The sequence below is a fragment of the Arachis ipaensis genome, chromosome B5, assembly GCF_059453495.1.
Source record: "Arachis ipaensis isolate K30076 ecotype BB chromosome B5, ASM5945349v1, whole genome shotgun sequence".
NCBI lineage: Eukaryota > Viridiplantae > Streptophyta > Magnoliopsida > Fabales > Fabaceae > Arachis > Arachis ipaensis.
The window spans coordinates 156,419,481-156,440,933 of NC_142440.1; the positions used below are offsets into that span (position 1 = coordinate 156,419,481).

The 21,453-nt window shown below is 31.2% G+C and overlaps 3 protein-coding genes across 3 annotated transcripts; 2 read left to right on the forward strand and 1 right to left on the reverse strand.

The window, feature by feature from the left end:
• The first annotated feature begins 173 nt into the window (after positions 1 to 173).
• On the forward strand, positions 174 to 1,999 carry LOC107644741 (13-hydroxylupanine O-tigloyltransferase-like). Its single transcript, XM_016348667.3, has 2 exons — positions 174 to 1,334; positions 1,419 to 1,999. Exons 1-2 carry the CDS (start codon positions 430 to 432, stop codon positions 1,891 to 1,893), a joined length of 1,380 nt encoding a protein of 459 aa, XP_016204153.1. The 5' UTR covers positions 174 to 429; the 3' UTR covers positions 1,894 to 1,999.
• A 5,543-nt stretch (positions 2,000 to 7,542) lies between these two features.
• Positions 7,543 to 11,254, forward strand: LOC107641486 (13-hydroxylupanine O-tigloyltransferase-like). The gene is made up of 3 exons (XM_016344977.3): positions 7,543 to 8,157; positions 10,110 to 10,564; positions 10,649 to 11,254. The coding sequence occupies exons 1-3, from the start codon at positions 7,693 to 7,695 to the stop codon at positions 11,127 to 11,129; spliced, it is 1,401 nt and encodes a 466-aa protein (XP_016200463.1). The 5' UTR covers positions 7,543 to 7,692; the 3' UTR covers positions 11,130 to 11,254.
• Positions 11,255 to 13,301: 2,047 nt separating this feature from the next.
• Positions 13,302 to 17,002, reverse strand: LOC107641487 (alanine decarboxylase-like). Its single transcript, XM_088487511.1, has 5 exons — positions 16,795 to 17,002; positions 16,478 to 16,709; positions 15,209 to 15,402; positions 14,916 to 15,052; positions 13,302 to 13,886 (listed from the first exon to the last, which is right to left on the reverse strand). The coding sequence occupies exons 1-5, from the start codon at positions 17,000 to 17,002 to the stop codon at positions 13,302 to 13,304; spliced, it is 1,356 nt and encodes a 451-aa protein (XP_088343637.1).
• Positions 17,003 to 21,453: the final 4,451 nt, after the last annotated feature.

Consider the following 21,453-nt stretch of genomic DNA (forward strand, 5'->3'; position numbering starts at 1 on the left):
TATCTAAAAAATACTTTATATTTTATATGTATGCATGTCCCCGTGTCATGTAAGATTTTAACATTCGCGACTCCGTGTCGGTGTGTGCATCGTACTTACCATTCATGTGATTGAAGAGATAAGCTTCTCCTACACGTGGCAGCCACTAAAATCTCTCCAGCAGCGTCTCTAACTAGTTTGCTGTATAATCATCACTACTCGTCCTTCATTACTCTGTTAGCTGCACAGCAAAATAGTTTACTTCTCTTTACAAATAGTTCCTCTCCTTCTATATGCTCTACTGAATTCAATCAAGTTTAATTTATTCAGTTTTCACTTCTCTTTCTCTACCTTGTATAATTAATTCTCTTACTATCAACGTCTCTCTCAGTTTGTTCATCAAACACCAACATTTCCATTTTTTTGCTTTAGTTCACATAAAAGCACATAATGGTTCTCCAGAAATCATCATCTATGGTGCTTAAAGTGAGGAGGAAGCCAGCGGAGTCAGTGGCACCTGCTGGACCCACCCCCCGTGAGCTCAAGCTTCTCTCCGATATTGATGACCAAAAGGGTCTTCGTTACCACCTTCCATTGGTGCAATTCTTTCCATACAACCCTTCAATGGCAGGGAAAGACCCTGTCCATGTCATCAGGGAAGCATTGTCCAAAGCACTTGTGTTCTATTATCCACTTGCCGGAAGGCTTAGGGAAGGTCATAGTGGCAAACTTGTGGTGGATTGCACTGCCGAAGGTGTACTGTTCATTGAAGCTGATGCAGACGTTACACTTGACTATTTTGGTGTTGACCCTCTGCCTCCATTTCCTTGCTTTGATGAGCTCCTCTACGATGCTCCATTTTCTGATGATGGGATCATCAACTCTCCTCTGCTGCTTATTCAGGTAACACGTCTCAAATGCGGTGGTTTCATCTTTGCTATACGTGTGAACCACACACTGTGTGATGGATGTGGAATTGGTCAATTCATAAAGGCCATAGCAGAAATAGCCCAAGGTGCATCAAACCCTTCAATTCTCCCAGTTTGGTGTAGGGATCTTCTTTGTGCCAGAGACCCACCAAGAGTCACATTCATCCACCATGAATACAAACAACTATCACTTGATGACAACAAAACTGTCTCCTTCAAACCCTCCCAAGCTTCCTTCTTCTTTGGCCCCCAAGAGATTGATGCATTGCGCTGCCTCCTCCCTCGTCGTCTTGCTCAATCTTCCACCACCTTCGAAGTCCTCAGTGCATGCATATGGCGTTGTCATACAGCTGCATTGCAATGGCAAAACCCTAACCAAGAGGTTCGCTTGCTTTGCACAGTCAATGCACGTTTTGAACCTTGCAGGTTAAAATAATAATTACATCTGCATACTCCTCTTTAATTTGAACAAGGATAATCATTTTAATTGATTCTCTTTTCCTTTAATAGGTTTAGTCCTCCACTGCCTGAAGGGTATTATGGCAACGCTTTTGTGCTTCCTACGGCAGTTTCCACCGTGGAGATGCTTTGCAGGCGGGCTTTGAGCTATGCATTGGAGTTGGTGAAGAAAGCAAAGAAAGATGCAAGTGAGGAGTATGTTCACTCTACTTCTGATCTAATGGCCATTAAGGGAAGGCCTGCGTTTTCGATGACAGGATCCTTTATAGTGTCAGACATCACAAAATGTGGGTTTAGAGATGTGGATTATGGATGGGGTAAGCCTTTGTATTCTGGATTAGTCAGAGCTGGTATAGATGATATTTCTGGTGTGAGCTACTATGTTCCATATACTAACTCTAGAGGAGTGCATGGTAGAGTTGTCTTAATTTCCCTGCCAGAAGAAGATGCCATGAAAAGGTTTGAGAAAGAGCTTAACGAAATACTTCAGATCAGGGATGAAATATCATTTGTATTGGATGCTTGATATCTGAATATGTATGCATGTCAACTCGGTTTTATAACTCGTCGCGTGTGTTTTAGGGCTACCAGTTTTATTGAAATTCAGCCAATATTTAATCAATAAAAATAAAGTGAATAATTTTATATTATTGGATGAAATTTCACGTCATTAAAATCACTAATGATGACTAATTGATAATGATAATAGGGCAAATTACTATATTAAACTAAAGAGAGGAAAAAATTACAGAAATTTACCAAACCAAAAACTGGTTCATAAATCAACCAAGAGTCATTTATATATAGTTCAAATCAGCCTAATTCGAACTCTAATTACATGTAATTCGAATCACACTGATTCGAACTACTCACACCCACTAATTCGAATAGTTCGAATCGCTGTGATTCGAATTACATGTAATTAGAGTTCGAATTAGGCTGATTCGAACTATATATAAATAGCTCTTGGTTGATTCATGAACCAGTTTTTAGTTTGGCAGATTTCTGTAATTTTTTTCTCTCCTTGACTTAATATAGTGATTTGCTCATGATAATATATATGTTCTACATTGTGATCTTTTACTATTATTATTAAAGAGTAGTGCTAGGAACCAGTAGAATTTGTGATATTTAGCCATCAATTAGTCATCATCAATATTTTTAATGGTGTAAGATGATAACTAATAGTGTAGGATTACTCATTTTCCTTTTAATAGTTAAGTGCGGGACAAATTTTAATAAAAATGTTGAACTCTAAACTTTCCCATTATTAAACCGAAAAATATAGACAATTTATATTAAAAATTTCAATGTTGGGGAATTGCATATTTGCGTGCCTCCCTTGGCTTGCATGAGACGACTCTGCTTCTGCAAATACATACCTTCTTCGTCTTGCTGGAAAAATCTTTTTTATAGTAAACTTATTGTTCGTGACTTCGGGTCTAGACGGGTCGGTGATGTGCTTTGAGAGTGGAATGGAGGGAACTGGCTTGGATCTGAGTTTCTGGTGCGTGAGGACTGAGACTTCGCAACCTTTCGAACTGTTGTGGTGTGAAGAGGGGGCCACCTGCAAAAAGGATTTTGACGCTTAAATCAGAAATTTGTACAGATGACAATAAAAGTGAGGAGATAGTAACGTACCTTGAGAGAGGTAGGGCCCTCCCTTTATATACCTCACACCTAGGGCGGGTCCCACAAGAGTAGACCCGCCTTCCAAGAAGTTTTCTTTCCCCCAGCTACAAGTGTTGTGCTGGAGGGGTGGAGGTATTGGATCGATCTCCCGGTTCGGGTCCGATAACCTCGTTAGGCCGGACGCCTGGGTCGGGGCGTAGTGCTAGCTGAGCCGGGCCGGAACATTTATGATTATCAAAAGGGAAAGTATGATGAGCCAATGGAATATTTATACAATGTGTACAATGGAGGTTTAGGGAGTATTAGAGATATAATCATTAGTGTTACCTATTCCCATCAGCTGAAACTTTTGGAATAAGTGGTATCATGACATGGTATTAGAGCGCTAGATCCGAAAAGTCAAGAGTTCAATCCTTGATGAATTCCAAAATCAGTTTAAGCTTAGTACTCGAATGATTATTCTAGATAGTATGGGGGATGTTTCATTGTCTCCCTGGCGGGATCCTTTTTAATATGTATTTTATATTTCAATATATATTTTATACTATTAGTTAACTTTAATAGTTGATTTTGATATTTACTTAACAAAGTTGTATATTCATAATTTCATATAGTAAATTTGTGCAATATTTTTTTACTTTTGTCATATCTTTTGCAATACTTTTTGTTAAAATATTAAGTCTTATAATCCAACTAACATCTTTTTTATTTTTTTGAAATATTGTGAGTGATAAAATAATATTGAGGAAACTCGTTATTATACATATTAAATAGATTAGTAAGTACACTAGTATCTACTAATACACTAATAAAGATTATAATGGAGTGCACACATAATATAATTTGCTAGGAATTATATAAAGCATAAATACATTGTATAGCTAATACAAATCTCAATGACGATAACAAACTGTGTGTTGAGCAAGAACAATTTGCAGTACCAACATCTATCCTCTGCAATGCATGGAGGCTGAAAAGAAAAGCCATAATCCTTGAACCACCAAAAGGATCGTTTCTGAAGAAACTCAGCGACAAATGAATCCAACATTTCAATGGTAACGTGATGCATGACCACCACATGCGCAATGTTCCCTTTGCATGCCAGATTTCACCTACGGTTGAATTCATCATCAAGAGGCCTCCCAAGAGTTTATGTATCCAAAAAACCACACACTTCCCATGGGTTTCTTGAAACTTATCTTTGGTGCCTGCATGCATGCATAGATACATTAAAATGTGTCTCTACTTAACAATTTAAACTATGGAATCTGTATGTTAATATTGATAGATGTATAAATGAGAATGTAAATTAAAAACTGTAATGTTGTGACAATTAAGAAGAAGATGAAAGGATAGTATGAATGTATGAGTGAACATTATGAAGGATGAATTCTTCAATTATTTCCTTCTTCTGAGTTGAGGAAGAAACTCCTAATACAACTCTATTCAAATATTCCAAATGATTCTCTACTCAGTTATCTCTCAAATCTTATAATTTTCACTCACTCTAACAAACTCTCCACACTACCATATGAATATAATCCTGTGTTCTGTTTACAACTACTTAACAATATCCTTCTCTTTGGCCCACTCTTTTCTTCATCTGACTTCGATCCAGTTACTCTCTTCTCAAGTTCATCTCTCTGGCCCAATTTCACCATCCTTACTTGGGCTAGATGATTCCAACCAGCTCTTAAATATTGTTTTTATTAACCAATTTGGATTGGTCGTGTAGTCAGATCACTTGTCCGTTTGAGTAAGTGTCGGAGTTCAATTCTTGTCTTATGCATGCAGTAATTCATTAGTCAACAAAAATTTTTTAAATAGAGCTCAGATCTCGATAAATTAATCTTTAATCTATCTTATTAAAAAGGGAAAGTATGAGAAACCAATGTAATATTTGTACAATATGTACAATGGAGGTTTAGGGAGTATTAGAGATATAATTATTAGTGTTATCTTTTTTCATTAGCTAAATTTTTTGGAATGAGTAGTATCATGACATGGTATTAGAGTTCTAGATCCGAAAGGTCAAGAGTTCAATCCTTGGTGAACTCGTCGGATGGTTATTCTATATAGTATGGAGAATGTTCATTTTGTAACTCATATAGTCCATTGTACACATTATACAAATAAGTCATTGTCTCCCTAGCGAGACTCTTAAAAAATACCATGCATAACAAAAAAAAATGTTTCTATTTTCTAGCTTACTAACAAATAAGTCATTCATATCTATACTCTCAATAGCCTCTGTAGACCCTTTTAAGTGGCCTTTTTTAAATTACCTCCCAAAGGAGGATACAACCAAATGTCATTTATCATGTATGTCTAGGGGCCTAATATAATTTAGGTAAATACACCATGGTGGAGTCTATGGTTATTATTATGATAGCTCCTATATATCGGCTATAAAATTTTAGTGTTGTTAAAATTAAAGGTAGGAACCAGTAAGGTAGGGTAGTATTTAAGTTCTACCTTAATTATATCTATAGGTTTAAATTTTTTAACTCAAACTTTATCCGCATTTTAAATTTTCCAATTCGATTTGATCTAACCTGCAAAATTAAATTTATTTAAAAAAAATATTGGTTGAAATTGACTAATAAATTATTGGTTTTATAGTTAAATTCATTAAAAATCCATAATCTAAACTCTAACTAGAACTTAATTTATTATGTTAAATTGAACATGTGACTCAATTTAGTTCAACATCAACAACAAAAGTTAACAACAGTGCAGCACACTCTAGGTTAGAGGTAGAGGTGACAATAAATAAAATAAGGTTTAAACTCTAAATCCTATCAAATATAAAATCTATCTAAAATCATATTTATATTTCTACTTGCAAGTTTAAAACCTTTCAAGCTGAACCCTTATTAGCATAGACCTTTCCACCCAAATTGTTTTTGGCTGATTTTCTTTGATTACCAAATATTTTCGTTTGAATATGCTGTTTCTAGATCTCCTTGTGCTGCTTTTTGTTTTAATTTAAATTCATTTATTTTTTATTTTTAATTAAAATATCGGATCGAATTTGATTTATTTTTCCAAAAGCTTAATAGCCAAGCCAATCCGAAGAATTTAGCTTAAATCCGAACTCAAATTTGCTAAATCCGATCTAATCTTATCAGATAAAATTGTAAGGTCAAAAATAATAATATAGTAAATATAAAGAGAAAATACGAAAGCTAATACAAATCTTTTTTTTAAGAGCATAATAAAAAATCATAACCAAATAGATATAGTATAAAACAAATTAAATATGGAGGAGCGAATCCAAAACTCTAATTGATGAGCTAGATTACTAATACGTTATGGAGAAGATGCACTTGTTATGTCACACAAAAAACTTCTAGCAAGTGCTCGTAAGTTTTCAAGAACTAGCAAGTTTCACGAATCATTTAAAAATTCCAACTAAACATTCATAATTTTCAACTTCATTTATCGCATGGTTAGGCACCATTCATATATATAAAAGTGACAAAAATAAATTTTTCTAAAGTTATTTATTTGATCACAGTTAAAAAATATATTTTGAAAAACGTAGATGAATAATAAAAAATTCAAAGATAAATAAAAATTATTAGATTAAAAATAAAATAATTAACCATAAGAATTAATAAATTAAAATATAAATCTTTAAAAATAAAAAATATTAAAAGAATTATAAAAATTGTAAATAAAAGCTCAACTCGTAAAAAATTATTAAATTCGTAAAATAAAAAATATTAAAATAATAATAAAATGAAAATAAAAAAATAATATTATAAAATTTATAAAAAATAATAAAAATAAAACAATCTTTTAATAAAATTTTTGTTAAAAATTTAAATTTTGAACAAATTAACAATTTAGTATTTTAACGTCAAATAACCATTTCAAGAATATAACAACACTACTTTATTTTTAATAAAAATAACACTTTTAATCTATGTTATATGTAAAAAATTTAATACTTGATAATTTATTCATTGAACAAGATCAAACATTTTTATTTAAAATTATTTTAAACGCTTTGCGGACTTTAATCAGCAGTAGCAATATTTGATAGGAAAAGTATAGGTAACTAACAACATTTTTGAACAATGTGTGAATAATGTGAATTAATAGGGTTAAAAGAGTAAATTAATCTTAATAAATTTAATTAGTAGCATTAAATTAAAATGTAGTGTATTTTTATTTGATTGGTGGTTATTCATGTTGTTTAAAATGATCATTGTTTATCTAGCATTTTGCTAGGTAGATAATAACTTTTGTGAACAATATGAACAATAGGCTCTAAAATTGGTCCAATAAAATAAAAATATACTATACTCTAAATTACCTACCTAAATCTTAATATTAGAATAATAATCCGCATAATTAGTGAATTGAATATGTTTAATATTTTCATTCTCTACCTATACTTTTATTTTTACTTTGACAATAATCTAAGCCTTGATAAAAATTAAGTAATCTTTTTCTAACAAAACAAAAATCAAGTCACATATATAGCAAACTAGTTTAGTTCTCTATATAAATAGTTTCTCTCGTTGTATACGCTGTAATGAATTCAGTCAAGTTTTATTCATTCAGTTTTCACTTCTCTCATTTTTCTCTGCCTTACATTAATACTCTTACTGTCAACACATCTCAATTTGTTCATCAAACACCAAACCTTGGATTCTTACTTTAATTCACATAAAAATACATAATGGTCCTCCAGAAATCATCATCATCAACATCATCTATGGTGTTTAAAGTAACAAGGAAGCCAGCAGAATTAGTTGCACCGGCTGGACCCACTCCCCATGAGCTTAAGCTTCTCTCCGACATTGATGACCAACAAGCTCTACGCATCCACTATACAGTGGTTCAGATCTTTCCATATCAGGCTTCAATGAAAGGTAAAGATCCTGCCCATGTCATCAGGGAAGCGTTGTCCAAAGCACTAGTATTCTATTATCCATTTGCTGGGAGACTTAGGGAAGGTCCTAGGGGAAAACTTATGGTGGATTGTACTGGAGAAGGTGTGTTGTTCATCGAAGCTGATGCAGATGTTACACTTGACCATTTTGGTGTTGATTTTCTGCCTCCATTTCCTTGCTTTGATGAGCTCCTCTGCGATGTTCCATCTTCCCATGATGGAATTATTAACTCTCCGCTCATGCTTTTTCAGGTTAATTAAATTATACACACACGCTGATCCTATTCTTATAAAATCATTTTTGGTAGTAATTAATTTGTTTTTAGTAACCATAAAAATAGCTGCTAATACTACATTTATACTTAATGAATCAATAATTATTTTATATTTTATGGCTAAAAATTTTTAATGACGATTATAATAATGATTGGCAATAAAAAAATGTTTAATAGTCATAAAACTTAATAATTTATCATTGTAATAATATATAATAATAATAATAATAAATATATCATTACTACAAAAAAAACAAATTAACTAAAAAATATCATAATATTATTACCATGAAAACTAGTTTTTTTTATAGTGTATATATTTTTGTTTGGGTTGGAAGTGAGTCAAGTCAGCTCATGAGCCAGTTCGAGCTCGACCTATTAATAGCTCAATAAGCTAAACTCGTGAGCTGGTGAGCCAAACTTAAGCCTGAAATTGAACTCATAAATTAAATGAGTCGAGTTTGAGTTTAAATAAGTTCAACTCATTAACTCGTGAGTTGGTTCGATTATATATATATAATCTATACTTTTAATATTGTATATATGTATATAAAATAGTAATATATAATGATATATATTAATGATCTTAATTATTTAAAATCTTATATTTATTTTTATATATAATTTTGATGTAGGACATAAATAAAAAATTTATAATTTATTGATAGATAAACAATATGTAAAATTAATTTTTTTCAATTTTTTTAAAATATATAAGTTATAATTTATTGATATAGAATTATAGGTTATGTTACTATTATTTAACCTAGCTTGTAAGCTCGAACTAGCTTGTGAACTTTCAGTAAGGTGAACTTGAGCTTAAAAAATAGGTTCGATTGTTAATGAGTCGAGTTGTGAGTCGAACTTGAGGTTAGTCTAGCTTGGCTCAGGTCAACTCATTCCCAACCCTAATTTCTGTTCAAAAAATCTGATGAACTAATTAGTTCAGCCAACTATTTAAAAATTAGCCAACAATTAAAAAAATATAAATAATAAAATATCCAAAATTTAAGTATAAAAAAGTGAAACAACATAAAATAAAACTGATTTAGAGAATAGAAATTAAGATTTACCGTTTAATTTTTTAAATTTAAGAGTTTAAAATTTAGGAGGATTAAGACTTAAGATTGAACGTGATTCGAAAGTAGTGGTAGAATGACAGTAAAAAAAATGTACTAGTGGTCAATTGTGGAGGAGTGGTATTGGAGTGTATGGTGGCTTTCTAATTAGGTTGAATAAATGAATTTGTTACCTGCAATTGGTGTTGTTGGCTTTCTAATTAGGTTGATTTTTTTTGTTTATATATGTAATATTATTTTTATTAGTCCATCGTAATTTTTAAAAGAAAAACACTCAATGACTAAAACAGAATTTATTATTTTTGTTAGTATTTTTAATTATTAATTTAATTCTTTTAATTTAACAATCTAACATCATATTTTTAGTTTATATTTTTAAACATTAGTAACTAAATTAAAAAATAATAAATTTTGCTAGGCCTCTAATATTACTTTTTAGGGTAACAATTTTATATTTTTATGGTATGAGAAAAATAATATTTGTAATTTGTAATGGAGATAGTGATGATATATTATATTAGAGTACTCCTAGGGAGCCAGTCAATGGCCTAAACGTACAATGTGTACAATGAGTTAAATTTTTGGTTCATGAATAAAATGAACAATGGCCTAAGCAATCATCCGGATAAGCTTAAATTGATTTTGGGGTTCACCAAAAATCGAACTCTTAACCTTTTAGATCTAAAACTCTAATAACATATCATGAAACCACTCATCCTAAAAGCGTAACCTGACAGGACAATGTAACACTAATGATCATATCTCTAATACTTCCTAAACCTCCATTGTAAGCTTAGGTCATTGGCTTCTATACTTTCTCGTTATATTATATGAATGAACGGATTGGCAGGTGACACGGCTCCAATGTGGCGGCTTCATCTTTGTTATTCGTGTGAACCACACAATGTGTGATGGAAGTGGATTTATGCAATTCATAAAAGGCATAGCAGAAATAGCCCAAGGTGCAGTAAAGCCTTCGATCCTCCCAGTTTGGTGTAGGGAGCTTCTTTGTGCCAGAGACCCTCCAATAGTCACGTACTTGCACCCTGAATACAACCAACTACCCCTTGAAGACGACAACAAATGTGCCTCCTTCAAACCCTGCCATGCTTCCTTCTTCTTTGGCTCCAAAGAGATTGATGCAATGCGCTTCCTCCTCCCTCCTCACATTGCTCAATCTTCCAACACCTTCGATGTCCTCACTGCATGCCTCTGGCGTTGTCATACAGCTGCACTGCATTGGCAAAACCCTAATCAAGAGGTTCGCTTCATGTGTGTAGCCAATGCACGTTTTGAACCTTGCAGGTTAAAATAACTTATTAAAAGAAGATTCATTTTTAATTGATTCTCTCTCTTCTCTTTTGCTAATACCCATTATTCTTGTGACAGGCTTAATCCTCCACTACCTGAAGGGTATTATGGCAACGCTTTTGTGCTTCCTGCGGCAGTTTCCACTGTGGCGAAGCTATGCGGGCGGCCCTTGAGCTATGCATTGGAGTTGGTGAAGAAAGCAAAGAAAGAAGCAAGTGAGGAGTATGTTCACTCTACTGCTGATCTAATGGCCATTAAGGGAAGGCCTGCACTTTCCTTGACAGGGTCCTTTATAGTGTCAGACATCACAAAATTTGAGATAAGAGATGTGGATTATGGATGGGGTAAGCCTTTGTATATTGGACCAGATAAGGCTGGTATAGATGATGTTCCTAGTTTGAGCTACTTTATTCCATATACTGATTCTAAAGGAGAGTATGGGAGAGTTGTTTTAATTTGTCTGCCAGAAGAAGCTATGAAAAGGTTTGAGAAAGAGCTTCATGGAATACTTCAGATCAAAGATAAACAAAAACCTATCAAGTCAATTTCCAATCTGTAGTGGATGGTTGATATGAATATCAGAATATGCATGCATGTCAACTAATTAGTTTTATAACTTGTCTGTGTTTGGGTGTGTTGTTTTTTTTATATATGTATTTTTAATAAAGAATTGACAATATGTTTTATATTGGTGTTACCCGTCAAAGTATATCTTGTAAGGCACAAATATGGCACACCCTAGTAAATTAAATCAATCAAAACTTAATATCTAACACTCGCCATAAAAATTTAGCATTAATTTGTCCTCCTAATTAATAATTATACAAAACTAAACCATCGTCTTATTGATTAGGTTCCATTCTTCTTATATTTATTTGTACATAGCCAAAAAAATTTCTTATGTGACCTCAGAATTCGTTATAGCCCAATATCTAGGATGGCATTGGAATCTCTACTCTGGCTAGAATGTCTCTTGAGGGCAGAATAATATCAAAACAACAATAACAAGAGGGTACCAACCAAAAACCAATCAAATATCTCTGTGTGAATCCAAAACCTCTACGTGGATGGTGCTTATGTTAGGCATTAGAATATTTTTTTTACTAAATATCAGAATGTTTCTTTTTCATACTAAATGGATGTTCTTTTATATATTTTATAAATTTTTTTATATACTGAGAATCGGAATTGTTGAAAGTTCCGTGATCCCCGCCCCCTATTTCTTCAATATATCATTCAGAATTTTAATTTGGGGTGAGAAGCAATTAATATCAAATATTATAAATTAAAAACAAATAAAATTAATTAAATATAATTATAAATTAGTTAAGTTATTTATTTTTTGGCTGACCACCTCTCAGGTTCCATATACTTTTCCATATCCAAATCAAACTATATCCCACCAGAATTGGTTGGGATCAGCTTAGGGGTGCACATGGGCCGGGTGAAGCCGGGTTTGATGTGACCCAGACGGCCAGACCCGACCCGAAATATACACCGGGTCTATTTATTAGACCCGAACCCGATCCTAGACCCGATGAAACCAATACACTTTCGGGCCACAATTATACCGGGTGAAAACCGGGTAAAAACCGGGTGAAAACCGGGCCGTTAACATTATATTACATTCATACCTTCTTGTAAGCTAGCATGTAAAAATATCCAAATTTCTAAGACTCCAACCATTAGTTAACATAGTAAAATTCACTTAAAAAAATATAACAAGAACCAACCCTTCTTCAAAATTAAAGCATAACCACAATCAATATTAAAGCATAACCACAATCAATACTAATATTGTCTAATAATACCAAATATTTAAATCAATACAAATAACACAATCTTATGTATTAGTCTAAAGTCTTATGCATTCTAAACATAAAACATTAACTTATAGTCTTATAATGACTAATAACACAAAATATTAAGGTTTACAATACTTAAATTCCACATAAGAATAGTCATGATCCATCACTAATAACACAAAATATTAATTGTGTATGATGACCGGGCCACCGGGCCGACTTCGGGTGACCCGAGCTATGATCCGGACCCGACCCGAAATAATGACCGAGTCTATTTTTGAGACCCATACCCAACCCTAAACCCGATAAAATCACACCAAATTAGTCCCTAAAGTGTTCGGGACCGGGCCGAATCTTCAGGCTGGGCCGGGTCTGTGCACCCCTAGATCAGCTGGTAAAATATATCTCCATAGTCAAGTGCAACACTATAAATAATAGGCGAAACCTTCACTACTCTAGGTATATGTCATGTAACCCAAAACTTAATACCATTTGAGTCCTAAACTGACTTGATTGTTAGAGTCTTTTACAGTTGTGAGTACCACCTCCATTCGATTGGAGGATTGAAGCTGACTGAAAGTTTCTTTCTTGACTCTGATCAATAATATAATGTCAAGGAAACTTGTATATGTAAAAAACAAATCTAGGAACTAATTATTATATAAGTCAACTTAATTAATTTTTTTATTTTTAATTTTAAAATTCGGAAAATTAGGACAGTAAAATTTTTTTTGTAATGAACCTATTTTTCAATTAGTTGATTGCAGTTGGCTATACTCCTAGTTGGTTCCTAGCAAAACTCATGTATAAGATATGCATTAACAAACATATTCGAATATATTAATATTTAATACTACAATAGAGTGCACACATAATATAATTTGCTAGCAAGTCACATACATATTGTATAGTTGATACAATCTCAATCACGATAACAAACTGTGCATTGAGCAAGAACAATTTGCAGCACCAATTTCATCTGCAATGCAGCGAGGCTGAAAAGAAGATCCATAATCCTTGAACCACCAAAAGGATCGTTTTTGAAGAAACTCAGCAACAAACAAATCCAACATTTCAATGGTAACGTGCTGCATGACCACGACGTGTGCAATGTTCCCTTTGCATGCCAAACTCCACCTACGGCTAAATTCATCATCAAGAGGCTTCTCAAACACAACAATGTTGCTATACTCATTTAACATTGCACCAATTCTTGCCTCACGCAATCGATTATGTAAGTAACGTGCATTCCTTATGCAACTTTGAGCTTCTTTTTGAAGCCCCAATGAACCTCTTTTAGTGATAGCATACCAAAGGAAGATTGGAGCATGTCCAGATCGGCTACCTGTGATTGTTGCATCCCTTGAACCAATGTATTCTATGTCTCTACATAATGTATTCATGTATTCTTTACGAGTTATTACAACTCCACATGGAATTGGGCATCCTAAGAATTTATGTCCAGAAACACACACACTTCCGATTGGTTTCTTGAAACTTATCTTTGGTGCCTGCATATATGTGCAATCACCCATACATTCTTAAGATGCACAAAATCAGGAATGAGATTCATTATAACTTGAATTTTATATATATATATATATATGAGTTCCGCTAGGGAGACAATGGCTTATTTGTATAATGTGTATTAGGGATAATAAACATTTTCCCAAAAAGCTTAAACTGATTTTCGGGTTCACCAAAGATCAAACTCTTGACCTTTCGGATCTAGAACTCTAATACCATATTATGATACCACTCATCCCAAAAGTTTCAGCTAATGGGAAAAGGTAACACTAATGATTATATCTCTAATACTCCCTAAACTTCTATTATACACATTGTACAAATATTTCATTGGCTCTTCGTACTTTCCCAAAAAATATTACTAAGGTAATTCAGTCACCATAACCACCTACCGCAACTAAAGAAATGAGAGTCTTGTTAAATATCTCAAAAAAAAAAAAAAAACTAAATATTATTCTTTCACATGTTGATTTTATTGCTATACTAATTGACTCTCTCTGACTTAGCTTTAAACCAGTGTCAAATAATTAATTATACGATAATGTTAGAGAAAAAAAATCAGCAAAAACAATCTAAATTTATATTATTTAATATTTATTTATTGCATAATACATTAAATAAAGTCAAATATAATAAATTTTGACAATTTTTTACTAAAAATTTTTGTTCTTCGAAATTTTTCGTTAATTATAATTATGCACGCAAATTATATGAAGATATATAATTTATAAACATTTTGATTTTAAATAAATTAAACTAATTTATTGATAGAATTATCCTAAGTAATTACTCCAGATATGGATTACATACACATAAATTAAATAATAATAATAATAATTTAAAAAATGATTTTGGATAAATTACTTTTTCCGAGATATAATATATAATTGAAAAAAGATGAATTGACTAAAGTAATATTTAATAAGTAGCATATAAATAAGTGTATAGCATTGCCAGACTTATGCTTTTTATTTAATGAAATTCGTGTAAATAATTAAGTGCAACGAACTCACTTGTTTGAGAAAGGGGAGCATGATTCCAAATAGAGCTCCATCACAGTGAATGTAGAATCGATCACGACTGAAACCATTTTTCTCCAATGTTTGTATTACAAGATCAATGTCGTCAACAGCTCCTTTCATTGTTGTACCTATATATATACACACACAGAGTACATATAATATAGTTTTTAAATTCAACACAATGTTATTAATTAGATCTTCGGGAAATTAACAATTTTTTTGTCATAAATTTATTGATTTGATTTTTGTATCATTTGCTAATATATCAAAGATTAAACCAAGACCTATGTTAAGATTGATGATGGCTGGATGGTCCTTGTGAGCAAGTAATGAAGCTTTTAGTTCAGCGCAATCAATTTCACCGGAGACCAAAGTTCCAACTTTGACACATTGCATTCGGTACATTCTTGCAATTTTGAATATTGAATAATGCGAATCTTGTGAAGTATATAGAATTCCATCAGGAAATTTTTCTCTCCTATATTAATTGATACATATATAGATAAATGTCAGATTACGATACATTTAGTATATATATATATACGAAGACAAAAGAAAAATAATAAAATTAAATGAGAAATGGTTTTCCATTTACTTTTTTTAGTAAATCCAGATGATCGATTCTCATATATTATATTAAGATAAAATATGATACTTAATTAAGTTTTTCAATTATGTATACACTAAAAATTAGTCAATTCATTTATATAAAATACATATTATAATATAAAATTTATATTAAAAATATATAAATAACATATGTATATATATACATAAAAGATATGATAGCTGATTTTTTGTGAATACACAAATAAAATTTAACCACTTGTATAAAATAATATTAAAATAAAAAATGCGCATTGACAATATATAACACAACATATATATTTATGAATTTAATTTTTATGCATTGTTAGCCTAAAATAATTTTATATATGCATTTAATTACGTAATGTTACGTCAATAAAAATAATTACTTTTCACATTAATCACGTGAATGATCATTTCAAAGAATAAATGTGATTGTATAATTGTGTAAAATATTTTATATTTTCAATGTATCAAAATTAAATATATATTTATATATAAATATATAGATACTGATTTGATAACTTATTTTTTGTATATATATATAATATTTTTATGTGTTAAGGAAGTTAGAGCGAATTAAGTTGGTTTAGGAGAAAAGATAATTAATGCAACTTTATATAGAGCAATGCCACAGAGCGACTAATAATATTTAAAATATTGACTAAAAATATAATATTAAAATATTAGACTAAAAGTAATTAGTCACCAAAAAAAAATAATTGAATTTTTGGTTAAAAGTGTTTGTCCTTAACTTATATATATTAATTATGGTGTTTATGAATATAGGACTATAATGGCTATGCAAATTTTTTTTTTTAATTTAAAAAATAAAAATTTTTACTTAAATATAAAAAATATGAGATTAATTTTAGCAATAATTTTTACATGTTACTAAATTTTTTTAGATACCAGCCACAACGATAAGCATAGTAGATTCTACCATATATATGTATAAGACTGACCCTAATAAAATGGCGTGAAGATTGCTTTCAGTTCCACCAGTGGTGACGTATCCCCAGTACTTGTTGTTTTGTATCTCCCACAAATTTGCAAACCAATCAAGCACACTAACTTCAAATGATGTTGAATTTAGGCACACCGTGCTTCCTAAAAATGGATCACCCGCATTGTTCAGGTGAAATCTTAGCAATGGTGCCAATGCATCGTAGTTGAAATTCTGATTAAGGGGGTAGCCTGCAGTAGTTGAAATATTTGACAAATTGTATAGATAAAAAATATATTTTATCCAAAATTAAAATAAGAATGAAAAGGCGGGTACCCAAGTTTCGCAAGTTAAAGTGATTGAGAGTGTGGATATAGTGATTAATCACGGCACACAAATTATTGGTATGTGGCTCCCCTTTATTATTCTCCTTCTCTTCTTCTTCTTCTTCTTTAGATAGCATGGCATTATTGCTGCTGCTGATAGATCTTATTAGTAGAAACGGATTTGTTGTTGCATCATGAGGTGGTGGAGTCAATGCCATTCGCACCTTCTTAGTTCTTTCCCACTTCTTGATTCGGCATCTGTTTCTGTGTGGACCTCTATTTAAACATATTCTATTGGATATATTGAGGATATTATAAATTAATATTATATAACAATAGGAAAAGTATAGGGTATCAACATATTATCTGTCAACTTCTGTCAACTCTTATTTATAATTGTATTTCATAGAAGTGTGTTCGTGGATGTGTCTAATAATTAATATATTTTAAATGCATATATAAAGAGACACATCCAGAAAATATATCTATAAAGACACTTCTATTAAACACAGCTATAAAAAATACATTTTTATTAGACACATCTACGAACACACTTCCATGAAACACAATTATAAATAAGAGTTGGCAGAAGTTGGCAGATATACTGTTGGTAACGTAGCGGAACCGATAATAATATCATTAAACTATAAATAGTAATTCAGAGGTTACCAAATTGATGAGTAGCTATGTCAAATTTGAGAAATTGAAAATTAGAAAATATCAAATAAAATTACAATGTTAAATTTAAGTGCTAGCAAGTTTCACGAATCATTCAAAGGTTTCAACTAATTAAGCATTCATAATTTTCAGCTTCATTTATTGCATGGTTAGTTGCACCCGCCTAAAAACTTTAATCAGCAGCAGCCATATTTAACAATAATCAAATTATTCAAAGGTTATTTTTCCAACTAATTAAACTTTCTTCAATTAAACTTCAATTCCGCCCAAAAACTTTAATTGGCAGCAGCAACATTTGACAATAACCTAAGCCTTGATTAAAATTAAGTAATCCTTTTTTTAACAAAATAAGAATCAAGTCACATACACAGCAAATGAGCAAATTAAACTAGGCTTAACTAGTTCAGTTCTATATATAAATAGTTTCTCTCCTTGTATATGCTGTAATGAATTCAATCAAGTTTAATTCATTCAGTTTCTTTGATCTTTCTCTACCTTACATTAATACTCTTACTATCAACACATCTTAGTTTATTCATCAAACACCAATTATTTTCTAGAAATTGGGATACAAATGAAGGGTTCAGGACAAGTCCAAAGCCTACTCTATGATTTCTTCTCTTTATTTGATATCACAAATATGAGATCACCAGATTGTTTGCCTTCTCTGATTCAGATTGGGCAATGAATCTCGAGATAGAAGGTCAGTTTCAGGCTTTTGTTCATACCTTGGGTCTAATCTTATCTCTTGATCTTGTAGAAAACAAGCTACTAATATAAGCTACTAGCTTTCATAGAGACAGAATTTAAGAGCCTTACATCATGTGAAGCTGAGCTTGTCTGGTTGAAGAACTTGCTTGGAGAGCTGAAAATTCCTACAAACACAGCACCAACTATATTTTATGACAACATGAGTACAATGTTGTTAATGGCTAATTGTATTCTACATTACAAGACTAAACATTTTCAGCTTGAAGTGCAATTGATCGGAAACAAGCTGAATAATCAAGCTCTACATATTGTACATATACCTGGAGTTGATCAAATTACATACATACTTACTAAACCTTTGTATATTGCATCATTTTTGAGGGACTTAGAAGCAAACTTCGAGTTGAGTAAAGAAGACAATTCTTTAGATAAACAGGTATTAGCTGATGAGAGTTAGGTAGTTATGATTGTTTAACTATTTGTGGTTAGTAGTTGGTTAGCTTATTGACCAAGTCTCTGCACTATTGCTATATATAGGTAGTGCAGTGGTTCATTCTGTTACTAACAATTTTACATCTAATAGCTCATATATTCAATTCATGCATATCACTACTTCTTCTCTGTTCTCTGTTACTAGTTCCTGATCTATCATTTCCTTTTTTATTTTCTTGTTGTGAAAGCAATCTTGACAAAACCTCTTCAAAAACCTTTCAAGCTGAACCCTTAGATGCACTGACCTCTCCATCCAATTGATCCTACTTAACCTACCCACAGTGTGTGTATATATTGTTTCTTTAATTTTTTGTTGAATTAAATCGTTATTATTTGCTTGAATATGTATCTACTCTGTGTTTTTGTTCCACATATAGTATTTGAATATGTTGTTTCTAGATCTCCTTGCATTGCTTTTTGTTTTAATCTATTCTTAATATATAAAAGTAGCATAAGTTTACCCACATTACTTTTAAAACATATTTTTCCTCCTACTAATGCCATGTCAGTAACATCGCTTACTTGCCAAAATTTTAGAATCAACCTCTCAATTTTTGCTAAATCACCTATTATTTTCAAATCGGCAAAAAAAATAAACTATACAAAAAAAACTCATTAAATGTAACAAACTATACAATAAGTTTATAACCCCCAATAATTAATTTCTATAAATAACTCATTAAATATAATAATGGAAATATTTGGTAACCAAAGAAAATCAGTCAAAAACAGCCATAATTTGCCTTATTTAACATTTATTAATTGTTGTGATAATTAATTAATGCTAAATAAGTCAAGTTCTAGCTGTTTTTTTTTATCTACCTAACATTACCCATATAATAAATATCCATATTATAAATGTCATAATAATATTATTAATCATAATAAATTTTACGTTACAAATATTTAAATTTCATACTATTTGACCTACTTATATAAGTCTCTTATCAGTTATCACTATTCCTTCAAATAGCATCAAATTTAGCACAAAAAATTTATTTCTGAACTACATAACATCTCAAACTTACTTAATGAAGTATCATTCCTTGGACAATATTACCAAACAAACAGACAATTGGTTTATCAAAGTTTGCGTGATTCGTCTGTAAAAACATTAACAACCACAAACGAAGAGGAGTCTCTTTGCTTAGAAATGATTATATTAGATGAAAATGAGACAACTACATTTGTGGTACATGTAATCAAGCACTACAATATCCAACAATAAGGTAACCATATATACTTTTCATAATCTCATCTATCAAATTATTAGTTACCAACCCAATACTTATTTCATATCAAAGTGCTACAACAATTTTTGTACTATTTGATGGCGAAGAAAAAAAGTGTTGGGCACAACTGCTTCCAATCTAATGACACTCCAGAAAAATAATGACATTGAAACACCATCCTAATTGAAAAATTTGTGCAACCTTACACTTATATTTGAAGTCAAAGTAAATGATTTTAATCTCAAAAAAATTTGTTAACAATACACTGTTACCAAGACATTTGTTCCAATCAAAAACACTGAACCTCAACACCCATTACAACAAATAAAACAGGTAATACTCTAGAAAAAATTCACGTATTCAAGACATCATTTTTATTTCTAATTTAAATTATTCATTGATTATAGGAACCAACTTCGCCAACACTAATATCATCAGACGAAGATCACATATCCATAAAGAGATTAAGGAGAAAGAAAAGCATACAAATTCAAGACACATCTTCGGAAGAAGAACATACATGCAAAGATGGAACAAACAACACAATAAAAAGTGCATACAACTCAACAATTCATAAAAAATATGCCTTCACAAGAATCTGCGACAAAAAGAATAAAGCAACAACTCTAACAACAACTAATAAAGAAAAAGGAGGACCAGCACTACATAAGAATATTAAGTCCATCAACAAAAACAAATGTAAAAATCAAACTACTAAAAAAATATCAATTTGTACAATTCTAACATCCAAATCTTTTGTATTACAAATTATTTTAAATAAAACACCTTTTAAATTTAATTTTAGTTTACATATATTTAATTTAATTCTATAAAATATAGTAATTTTTAATATTTATTATATACTATCATTAATTTACCGTTTCTCATATCGCGTGGGTCTTATTCTAGTTTAATTTAATTTTGTTATTTCTAATTAAAAGACTGGTTCGGATTGATTCTTCCAAAAGTTTAGTAGCCTAGTCAATCCAAAGAATTAAGCTCAAATTAAAACTCAAAATTAACTAAATCTGATCTAATTTCATTGGATAAAATTGTTCGAAGTTAAAAATAAAAATATATAAATATAAAGAGAAGATACAAAAACTAATACACATTTTTTTTATGAGCATAATAAAAAATCATGACCAAATAGATATAGTATAAAATAAATATGGAGGAGTAAATCCAAAACTTTAATTGATTAGGGGGTACTATGGAGAAGATGCAATTTTTATGTCACAAAAACTTCTAACAAGTGCTCATAGGTTTTCAAGAGCTAGAAAGTTTCACGGATCATTCAAAGGTTCCAGCTAAACATTCACGATTTTTAGTTGCACTCGGCTAACAATAATCAAATTATTCAAGAATCTCGCTAGAGAGCTAATGGAGTATTTATACAATGTGTATAATGAACTATTTATTTGGCCTAATATGAGTTAAAAAATGAACATCCAACATAAAATACTATTAATTTCTCAAACACCATACACTCATACTATCCATAATAACCATCTGGATACAAAGGATAATAAACATCTGATAACCTACTGAATCGA